Source organism: Trichechus manatus, unplaced genomic scaffold, assembly GCF_000243295.1.
Source record: "Trichechus manatus latirostris isolate Lorelei unplaced genomic scaffold, TriManLat1.0 scaffold00044, whole genome shotgun sequence".
Lineage (NCBI taxonomy): Eukaryota > Metazoa > Chordata > Mammalia > Sirenia > Trichechidae > Trichechus > Trichechus manatus.
The window spans coordinates 1,481,291-1,493,052 of NW_004443980.1; the positions used below are offsets into that span (position 1 = coordinate 1,481,291).

An 11,762-nucleotide genomic window follows, 5' to 3' on the forward strand; every position below is an offset into this window, starting at 1 on the left:
CAGGGGAAGTCAGCACAACTGGACTAAACCAAAGCTAAGAAGTTTCCTGAATACAACCAAACACTTCGAGGGACAGAGTAGCAGGGGTGGGGGTCTGGGGATCTTGGTTTCAGGGCACATCTAGGTAAACTGGCATGACAAAGTTTATTAAGAAAATGTTCTGTATCCTACTTTGCTGAGTGGTGTCTGGGGTCTTAAAAGCTTGCAAGCGGCCAACTAAGATGCATCAATTGCTCCCAAACACCTGGAGTAAAGGAGAATGAAGAACACCAAAGACACAAGGAAAGTATTAGCCCAAGAGACAGAAAGGGCCACACAGTCCAGAGACTTCATCAGCCTGAGAACAGAAGAACTGGATGGTGCCCGGTTACCACCAATGACTGCCCTGACAGGGAACACAACAGAGAGTCCCTGATGGAGCGGGGGAAGGGTGGGACGCATAACTCAAATTCTAGTAAGAAGACCAGACTTAATGGTCGGACTGAGACTGGAGGAACCCCGGAAAGCATGGCCCCTGGATTCTCTGTCAGCCCAGAACTAAAACAATTCCCGAAGCCAACACTTCAAAGATTGGACTGGACTGTGGGACATAAAATGATACTCGTGAAGAGTGTGCTTCTTAGCTCAAGTAGCTACATGAGACTAAACGGGCAGCTTCTGTCCAGAGGTGAGATGGGAAGGCAGAGAGGGTTAGGAGCTGGTTGAGCGGACACAGGAAATCAGGGGTGGAATGGAGGAGTGTGCTGTCACAGTACAGGGAGAACAATTAGGGTCACGTAACAATGTATGTATAAATTTTTGTATCAGAGACTAACCTGAATTGTAAACTCTCACTTAAACTACAATAAAAAAAAGAAAAAGGAAAAAAAAGCAAATATGTCAATTTTGAGGACTGAGGTATGCCTGATCCAAGCCAAGGTTTTTTCAATCTCTTCATATGCATGCAAAAGCTGGACAATGAATAAGGAAGACAGAAGAAGAATTGATGTCTTCGAATTATGGTGTTGGTGAAGAATATTGAACGTACCATGGACTGCTAGAAGAATGAATGAATCTGTCCTGGAAGAAGTACAGCCAGAATGCTTCTTACAAGCGAGAATGGCAAGACTTTGTTTTACGTACTTTGGACATGTCCTTGGAGAAGGATATCATGCTTGGTAAGGCAGAGGGTCAGCAATAGAGAGGAAGACCCTCAGGGAGGTGGACTGGCACAATGGCTGCAGTAGTGGGCTGAAGCATAAAAACGGTTTGAGGATGGCGCAGGAACAGGCAGTGTTTTGTTCTGCTGTACGTAGGGTCGCTGTGGGTTGGCACTGACTCAACAGCACCTAACAACATCTCTCACACAAAATCATGTACTGATTTACTGGCAGTAGAACAGAAAGGAAGAAAAACAGCATGTGGTTTTCTCTTTTCAAATGAAATACTGTAGTAGTCACAGAACCACTGTATTTTTGAAACTGGCAAGAATAACAACTAACGTTTGTGTATCCCTTTATATATTACAAGATACATTCATGTACATCTAAGCCATTTTTTAGTTTATTGGTTGGAAAACTAAAGTGATACTACTTGCAAGGAAACCACTAGGCAAGGAAGGGTAAGGGCTTGAGCAAAATGTGTGGTGCGGGTGGCAAGGCAGTAGTTAGCAGGTAGATGGACTGGAGAGGAGAAGGGAGATGACAGAGAGAGCAGGGTTTGGAACCCTAGCATTGCTGCATTAAATTCTTTCTGGAATCAGCCAGGACATAAACTTTAGGGCAATTCTAAGAAACGTAACTGTATAAATGCAGTGCATGCTCAACAGAGGTCCATTATAGCAGATGCAATGGCAAAATAATTCCATTACAATATGATTATTTTAAGATAGTCAGATTTTTAAAAAAATTCCATGGCTATTCAAATGAAACATGTAATAATAATATATGATAAGACTTTTATTATTAAAAATTTGCCAGCATTTGCAGCTAGGCTTTTCCAAATATTCCTGAAGCAGATGGAATTCACATATGTATACACTTTAAAGATCTGCATACAGATGGATATGTGTATAGAAAATAATTTACATTTGAAATGTATTTCAAGAATCTTAAAGTGCAACAGTTGTATTACAGAACAGTGCTAACACCACTGATGCCCTCCCCACGGATCCCTCCCCATCTTTAGTAGCTAGCGGCACTGTCCCCGTCCAGCTGCCCACTGGTCATCTCCCGACCACCACTCTCGCCCTGTTCCAACCCCTTTCTCGCACAGCAATCTTTGCAAAACACAACCTTGGGCCTGTCATTCTCTGCTCTCCATTGTCTTTTGGATGAAATTCAAGGTCTCTAGTGTAAAACCCTGGTGGTGTAGTGGTTAAGTGCTATGGCTGCTAACCAAAAGGTCGGCAGTTCAAATCCACCAGGTACTCCTTGGAAACTCTATGGGGCAGTTCTACCCTGTCCTATAGGGTCACTATGAGTCGTAATTGAGTCAACGGCAATGGGTTTTAACAGGTAGTGTAAAACCAGGGCTTTGAACCTATTCTTTCTGGTTCAAACCCTTGTTGAGAATTTGCATTTCCACCCCAGGTATACTGAATCAGAATCTAGAGTTTAACAAGATCCCCAGGTGATTCTTATGTATAACTCCTGGGAACCTGTTAGAAATGCATATTCTCAGCAGGGAACTTGTTAGAGATGCAAATTCTCAGCAGGAGTTCGAACTGAACGAACCGGTTGGAAGCCTTGTGTAAAACACAAACCCCTTTCTCCATCACAGATGGTTCTCTGCCCAGCTTTGCAGCCCCATCCATCACCCACCTTCCATCCCTGTCCACTGTCAACACAGAAATCAGATCGTGAAAGAAAAGTCTCCTAAAGTCTCACCACTGGAGCACAAACACTCACATTGCTTTCTAGCCTTTGTTCATCCAAAAAAAAAATCCAAACCCAGTGCCATTGAGTCAAGTCAATTCCAACTTGTGGTGACCCCAGGTGTTTACGGAATTTGCACAGAGTTGCCATAAATACATACATAAAATTCAGAACTACTCTTTTCACTTACCGTCGTCATAACATGCTGCTACACAGTCCCTCTATTTATAATTTTAAGTAATGTACCATAACTTATTCACCTCTTTTGTTGGCTATATGAGTCTTCCTACATGTTCACTTTTATAAAGCACACTGTGATGAGATATTTGTAAGTAAAGCTTTGTATTTACTTTCTTTTCCTTAGAAAAATTATCATGGGTGGGATTATGCACTGAGCCAAGACATGAGCATTTTTATAGCTCGTAAAATATATTACAAATCACCCCAAAAGATTATTTGTTAGCGATCTTGTCAGTGAAAAATAAACTATAAAGCTGTAAACAATTTGTACATAAACAGGTTCCAACCATTTCAGAGAACAATCAGGTATCTGACAGGGCTCTCTGGAGAAGTATGCCCTCTCCAACTTTTTTTTTTTGGTGGGGGGCAGCAGTAGAGTAGCTGCCTTGAGAATCCTGTTCATTGGTCTCCACATCACAAGAATTACACAGCTGGCTCTATGTGACACATTCAACCTATAGGAGACATTCATGAAAGGTGAATCCATGAACAATTTTAGGATGAAAAATTTATGAGCATATGATAAAAGTGAGCAGAATAATATAAGGATTATATAATTTCACATACTTGACACATCTACTACACATATTTCCATATATTACACTTACTTAGTATTTGTGCCAGTGAGGAACAGAAAATTAGCTGTCGTTTATATATGTATAATGAATATCTCCCTAAATTCTCTTTTCCAGGAAAACCACCATAAAAAGCTGATCTTGTCATTTTTGTAAAACGGATCTTGACGTTTCTGTAACACATCAGCTCAATGCAGCAGGGCCTCATCTGTTAACTCGCAGTGCACTGAATTAGATGCCATGTGATTCAGAGTTAACTAGCTCCACCTTACACACACACACACAGATGCCATGAGTTCACTTCAGGGCTGTGAGTCTGGTTTGAACCCCTGCTGAGAATGTGCACTTCCACCCCAGATATACTGAATCAGAATCTACATTTTAATCTCCAGGTGATTCTTATGCATAGTAAATTTTGAGAACTGATGCTCTACTAGTGGTCCTCAGAATTGGTCCCTAACAGCAGCATTAGCATCACCTGGGAACTTGTTAGAAATGCAGATTTGCAGCATGGGTTCCAACTGGTTGGAAGCCCTGGCTGACCCCGACTCTGGCACATGGTGACCCCACATGTATCACTGTGCTCCATAGGGTTTTCAATGGCTATTTTTCAGAAGTAGATCACCAGGCCTTTCTTCCTAGGTGCCTCTGGAGGGACTGGAATCTCCAATCTTTTAGTTAGCAGCAGTGTGTTAACCGTTTGTAACACCCAGGGACTCCACAAAGATAACAGAGTACTCAATATGTCATCTTATCTTCTCTACAAGATTTCCCTTTTACTTTTTTAATCGTCTGTCCCATTTTTCAATTTATTTTACCTATTCTTTCCCATCCACCTGTTTATAAACTCTAGATTCCTGAATTGTTTGTTATCTCTAAGTCACAGTGAAGCATGAGTTGGATGGAGGTCACCCAAAGATAAGGAACATGCTATGACCTCACGCTTTCAGGAGCTCATGAGGTTCAACTGACAGGGAAGTGAAGTCCACAAAAGCCAGACCAAACTAGTGGATGTAAAGAATCTATTTGGTATGGTCATATTTGAAAGACTGGCTTAGCTGCCAAATCTTGGAGACATCACTAATGTAATACCCATTATAAAGCACTTGGCTTACTTATTTCACTTCTTTATTTGAGCTTACAACAACATTGCCCGTCCTATTCAGGGATCCCGTTTCTTAAGATACTTTACCACCATCAGCAGCCTATTTGCCAGTTTTTTCTAACAAAAAGTATACAGAAGCACCAGGCTTGCTTTCAAGTGGATCTGGAAAATGGGAGTGTCAAAATGACATCAATCGCCACAGAAGAACACTAGTTTGCCTTTAGTCTTGACTTGTATTAGATGGATCAGGCAGCAAAGGCAGTATTTCAAGCAAAAGAAAATATCTGAACAGACAAAAAAAGAGTTAGTTACAGATCAAACGGCTCCCTGAGAGGCAACCTCACAATGGGAAATACGCTGGAGACCCAGACTTCAGCTCAGGCCACTACCTCGCCATGTGTCATCCCAGCTTCTGTTTCCCCATCTGTGCAATAAAAATTATCATACTGAAGCATGCCCTATTGCCTCTCAGATGATCAAATTTCCTAAGGTATTAAAAGAATCAGAGCATTTACTCTGAGTCGTATGAAAACAAACCAAACCAATTCCCACTGAGCTGATTTTGACTCATGGCGACTCCACGTATGTCAAGTGTAGAACTGTGCTCCATAGGGTTTTCATGGTGGTGGCCTTTTGGAGCAGATTGCCAGGCCTTTTTTCCAAGGTGCCTCTGAGTGTGTTTGAACTGCCAACCTTTTGGCTGGTAGCTCAGCACTTAACCATTTGTACTACCCAGGGATTTCTCTGATAAGTATAAAGAACAAGAATTAATGGTGGTAATGGTAATGTGATAATTCTTTGTTTAATCTGATTAATTTTTGTGGCACAGCACATGGTCTTGAGTTCACCATGAGGCATACATTTTTTTTACTGTACAAAATCCAAAGTCCATCGTTCGGAGTGTTCTTCATAACAATATAAATAGTATGATAGGAAATCATAACATACTGAGGGTTTACTTACTCTAAGCACTGTTCTAGGGGCTTTACTTTTAAGTCCTGACAACAACGCTACGCGGTAGGTACTATTATTATCAGCACCATTTTACAGAGGAGGAAACTGAGGGCAGAGAAAGGTTAAGTAACTGACACAAGGCTCCATAACTAAGTGGAGGAGCCAGAATTTGAACCCTGCCAGGCTGGCTCTTTAGGTTGTAACTTTCAAAGTGATCAGTACCTTCGGCCCATTGGCAGTGTGACCCATAAAGGTTTTTAGGAACCGTCTCTTTGATCATGCTGCTGAAACGATCAATAGTCAGCTCAAGCAATACGCCCAAATCCCTTGCTCCTATGTTTTGGTCATACCATCTTGCAGTAACTTCCCCCAATCCTCCAATCCTTGAGATCCCAACTCCCACCTTCTCTCTGCCTGACCTAAGCATTTGAGCATTGCCACAGGAACATAAATGGCAAGGTAGACGGGTACCTCTGTAAATATGTAATCACTAATCTCAGCTGGGCTCTTGCTCAACACTGCCCGAAACAACTATGTTCAATCTCCACCCTCCTCAGACCTTGGCAGCTTACACCAAATGGACCACGTATTCCCTTCTCTCTGGTTGTAAGAGAGAGGGGTCCCTCCTCCTACCCAAAGCCACATGGTTTGTCTACCTCCAACTTCTCAGAGAATGTCCATTACAGCTTATCATTTTTCCTTCCTGTATCTTTATCCTTTCCCTTTTTACAGAATCCTTTCTATCAGCATTTATTGCCCAATTAGCATCTATTTTTAAAAATCTTTCCCTCACCCTACTTTCCCCTCCAGCAACGGCTTCCTTCTCCCCTCCCTCTACAGAGGGACAAAGGTCTCTATTTCCTTTTCCTCACCTTCTACCCCTGGGGAGCCACCGCTCCATTGTCAAATGCTACTCCACCTTCACTTCATTATCTCCATTAAGTACAAAGACACTTCACATTCCTCATTTTAATTAGTTTCTCAGTAGCGCAGTTAACTCTCCTTCCTTCCTCAAAAACTCCCTTCTCTTGGCTTCTGTGACACCACATCTTTCTTTTTTATTCCATGCCTAATCTTTCTCAGGCTCCTTGATCAACTCATCCTCTTTTACCCAACATTTCAATGTTGTTGTCTCTCAAAGTTGGTCTTAAATAGTACCTACTTCACAGAGTTGTTGAAGAATTAAATAAGTTAATAAGATATGTAAAACTCTTAGAATAGTACCTGGCACATAGTAAGTGCTAGATCATTGTTTGCTATTACCTTTCCTTGGTGTAATCTATTCCCAGGACCGCCACCTCCAAATGCAACGTCATCGCGCAGATCTCTTTGCTGACTCAACATCTCTACTTGCATGTCTCTTAATACCTCCAAGGCAGCATGTTGTAAGGGAAACTCACCATACCCAAACTTGGTTTACCTCCAAGGTCCTTTACCCTCAGCACTCTGTGCCAAGTTGTTAAGGTTGACTTAGAGTTTGGAGTGCTCTTCATAACAATATAAATAGTATGATAGGAAATCATAACATACTGAGGGTTTACTTACTCTAAGCACTGTTCTAGGGGCTTTACTTGTAAGTCCTGACAACAACGCTACGCGGTAGGTACTATTATTATCAGCACCATTTTACAGAGGAGGAAACTGAGGGCAGAGAAAGGTTAAGTAACTGACACAAGGCTCCATAACTAACCCTCTCTGCCGATACTATCCTGGTTCACTGTACCATTATCTCTGGTCCCAACTTCTGCAAAAGCTCCTCACTGATCTTCCTACTTGACTTTCTCCATACAATGCAATGTAATATACACAATACGATAGTCTCAGGAAACTTCTTGGAAGGCCTCCCATTGCACTTACAATAAAGTTGAAAAGCTTCCACATGTGAGGACACTGGCCAAAATGTCTTCTTTCAGTTCCTCCCACCAGCCTCTCCGTCCCGCCTCAGGCACTGCACGTGCTTTCCTTGACAGAACTCTCCAACACCTATCCACCTTCACCAAATGTTCCCCCCGAAGGGGCGAGAGACAGCTTCCCTGAGCCCAGCCCCTCCCACTGGTCAGATCTAGTGTCAGTAACAAGCATGCTGCTCTGCACTGTCCCTGAGCAGCACTTACTACAACTCTAATAAAATCATTAATTGCATAAATCATTGTCTGACATCTGTCTTCCCACTCAATATCAAGCTCCTTCAGGGAAGGTATGGCACCTGACTCGTATACAGCTCTATCCCCAGTACCTAGAACAATGCCCTGTATACCCCACTGCCCACAGAGAGACTCACAAATCTGTTGCCATCAAGTCGATTCCAGCTCATAGCGACCCTACAGGCAAGAGCAGAACTGCCCCATAGGGTCTCCAAGGAGTGGCTGGTGGATTCAAACTGCCAACCTTTTGGTTAGCAGCCGAACGCTTAACCACTGTGCCACCAGGGCTTCGCCCTGTATACAGGAGGTGCTTAATATTTGCTGAATTAAAGAACAAAAAAGACTCCTGAATATTCGTTATTGCTACAGATAGGGACAGCATCTTTGTGAAACCTTTCACATATAAACCCCATTGCTGTTGAGTGGATTCCAACTCATAGCGACCCTACAAGACAAGAGTAGAACTGCCCCACACAGTTTCCAAGGCTGCGATCTTTACAGAAGCAGACTGCCACTCTTTCTCCCATGGAGCGGCTGGTGGGCTCGAACTGTGAACCTTGGGGTTAGCAGATGAGCGCTTCACATATAAATCCTCCTAATTTTAAACCAACTGCTGCCAAATTTTATTTTCTCTCACAGATATTTTTGGAAATGACAATTTAGGGAAAAAGAAATCAATGCTTCCAATTATCTTCACTCCTCATTCAAATAAGATGCACTGAGCATCTGCTGTGCTCCAGACAAGGTGCCAGGCATTAGGGACACGAGGAGGCATCAGTCCAGTCTGTGTTCACGGTGTTACACCTGCGGTAAAGATTCTGGGTGCGATGACAAGGCATGTGTTAACGACAGAGAGCACAAAAGACAAGGCAGTCCGTTTCACTAGGGGAGGGGGTAGGAGGTGAGGTGGATCTGTCGGGAAAACTCATGATAATGCATCCTCAACCTTTTTGGGGGAGTCCCTGTGTGATGCTAATGGTTAATGCCTTGGATGTTACAAAACCTGGCGATCTAATTTCTGAAAAATTAACCACTGAAAACCCTATGGAGCACAGTTCTACTCCGACACACAGGGGTCGTCACGAGTTGAAGTCCACTCGATGGTAACTGTTTTTTTTTTTTTTTTTTTTAAACCTTTCTGGAAGGGTCACAGACTCCTTTGAGAATCTGATAAAAAAATAAGTTATCTTCTCCTAAAAATTCACAAAGCACATCAGTTTGTCTACAACTTGAAGCAATGTTTCATGGACCCCAAATAAAGGATCTCTGCCTTAGAAGATGTGTCACTTGAGCTGAGTCGTGAAAGAAGAGTCGAGTTTCACTTGGTGGACAGCTGTGCCAGGTGGAGAAGGGCATTTCTGGCAAAGAAGGCAGCTTGACAAATGCCAGGAAACTAAAAAGACCTGTCTGATGCAGCCAGGTGCACAGAGCGGAGGAGGACCTGCTGAAAAACAATGCCGAGAGAGAGGACGGGACCCCAGAACACCTGGGCTTTAGGCCATGCTAGGCTCTTTGCACTTTACAGATGGCAGAGCAACTGAAAGTTTCAAAGGGGGAGAGACGTGATCAGATTTGCATTTTAAAAATTTCATGGTAGTGAACACGCACCGAGCGCTTTCTATGTACTTTATCATAGTCTCGGCAGGTAGCTATATGAAAGCTGGACGGGCTTGAGGTGGGGAGAGAAAAATAGGGAAACTGAATAGTTCTTTTTATAACTAAACTCAGGGGGTATATGCATATATGGCAAATATGAGAGGAACGCATATATTGAAACTATTTTATTTAAACACATGCCATTTTACGTTCATCTTTAATTTAAGGATGCTACTGAGGCAATAAAGGAGCCAGGGTGGGGCAAGTGGTTTGTGATTGGTTGCTAACCTAAAGGTTGGTGGCTCGGACCCACCAAGTGGCTTGTGGAAGAAAGGCCTGGCGATCTGCTTCCATAAAGATTACAGCCAAGAAAACCCTATGGAGCAGCAGCAACTAACAACAAGAACAACCGAGGCAATAAAAATTCTTTAAACAATTCTGTCCTGTCTAACTACACGTTAGGGACACACAGACACAGACAAGAGAAGCTCCAGTGTCAGCACGGCCAGCAAGCACCTCCCAGTAGCCCTAGCAGCTGTCATGCTGACCATCAGGATCCCAAGGCGATGTCACCCCCAGGTCAGGGCTTCCTCTCTGCTTCTCCCAGACAGAGCCCTTGGTGGCAGGCCGCGGGGCGGGATCTGTTTTAGGTGAGCTCTGCAAATTGAAAATGAACGACTAGGCAGTGCTTTATTTAACCCAGTTAAAAATGAGCTGGCTATTTTACTTTGTTTCTTCTATCCACAGTCCAGTTAACTAGAGGCAAGAAGAAAAAACCAGAAAGCCAAGGCTCTTCAATCAAAGTTACTAAATGCCACATACATAAAGTTTGGGAAAAAGCAGAGGAGTTCAGGATTGGAATCAGGCTACTCCACGAGACTGTAATTGGGTTCTGTAGTGAACCATGAATGATCACACATTTGGGTAACAGGGAAAGCCCACTGCAGGGTAAATGCTTTAGGGCACAAAGTCCTCTGTCTGAGCTAGGAGTGGAAGTGGAGACTTCTAGTACGGTGGCGTTGGGCAGACAGGAGGGGCTGCTGAGAGCTTCAAAAGGTCAGGTCAGAAGCCTGGGTCTATTCTGGGCCTGGGCTCTGTTCCTGCCTCACAGTGTTGCCAAACCCTGAGATTAGTTTCAAATCTTCCCACCTTCCAGGAATGAGGCTTTCTGTAGTCTGGGACAGTCCTGTCCTCCCCCAGGTTGTTCCAGATAGGAAAAGACACCCTTTCCTCCTGGGTCAGTACCCACATCCTGAATGTGGTGCTGACTCTGCACAGGAAAATCCTTTAGAGATAGGCGCTAAGTGGAAGCCTTCACAATGAAATTCACCTTCTAAAAGACGTTCGGCCTTTTGTCCCTCTCAGGGAAACAGTGTTGCTGGCAAAGGGCTAATTAAACTGCAAAGGTTTGAGCTGATTGTTTGAGTCCGTTGTAGTAAACAAGACATTTCCTTAAATAATCAGGGTTAGATCACAGCACCATCCTCATTCTGCTGGCACCACGGGCAGGCAGTTCTAGCCGAGACGCACGCGCTTAGGGGTGAGGAAGGTGGGAGCAGGGTGGAGGAGTCGGGGAGGGTTCGACAAGCCTAGAATAAAGCCCCACAATAAAGCCATGAACTGAAGCATGCCATCATCTTAGGCTTCTGAAAGACTTTAAAGCGCCGGGTGTCCTACCCTTGCTTTTCCTCCTCTCCCCATCCCCAACCGCCATCCCAGATTCCAGGGGGCCCGGAGCTGTAAGTCCTCCCGGAAGGTCGAAACAAGTGCAAGAGCACTCCGTCTTTCTAAGGGAGACGACAAGGAGACGCTGCATTTGCCTGGCGCTCCACATCATCTCACTTACTGACACAGGGCAAGAAGGGAGGAAGGTGGTGTGTGTGGAGTGGGGGGGGGGGTCTACCGCACCAGGGGTCCTTCCACTCTCCCCCTCCCGCGGCGGGGCCCGCCGCCCGGGGCAGCCAAGGTCTGGGAAGCAGCGGCCCGACCCAGCCCCTCCACTTCCCCGGGGTACTGGCAGGGCGGGAAAGCCCCCGCGCCCCCGTCCCGCACGGGCGGCGCCGACTCGGCCACCGGCTCCAGCAGGGTCCCCGGCCGGGGCGGAGCCGCCGCGCAACTCGGAGAGCGCTCCCCGCCCGCGGCCCGGCGCTGCTCACCCTCCGGTCTCGGCGCCGGAGTCTACGCAGTCATCCTCCTCGCCTCCACCGCCGCCCGCCTTCGGGTCCATGGCGCGCGTCCGGCCGCGCTCTGCTAGCCGGCGCCGGCGCGGTCCGGGGCTCGCTCCCTCCGGGCC

At 45.0% G+C, this 11,762-nt stretch overlaps 1 protein-coding gene across 1 annotated transcript in view; it reads right to left on the reverse strand.

Moving 5' to 3' along the window:
- Window positions 1-11,696, reverse strand: part of FAM124A (family with sequence similarity 124 member A) — a 114,529-nt gene extending 102,833 nt beyond the window's left edge. The window contains exon 1 of the mRNA XM_004376565.1: window positions 11,626-11,696. Coding sequence (XP_004376622.1) covers window positions 11,626-11,696 — 71 coding nt within the window. The remainder of the gene's footprint in view (window positions 1-11,625) is intronic.
- Between the last annotated feature and the right edge of the window lie 66 nt (window positions 11,697-11,762).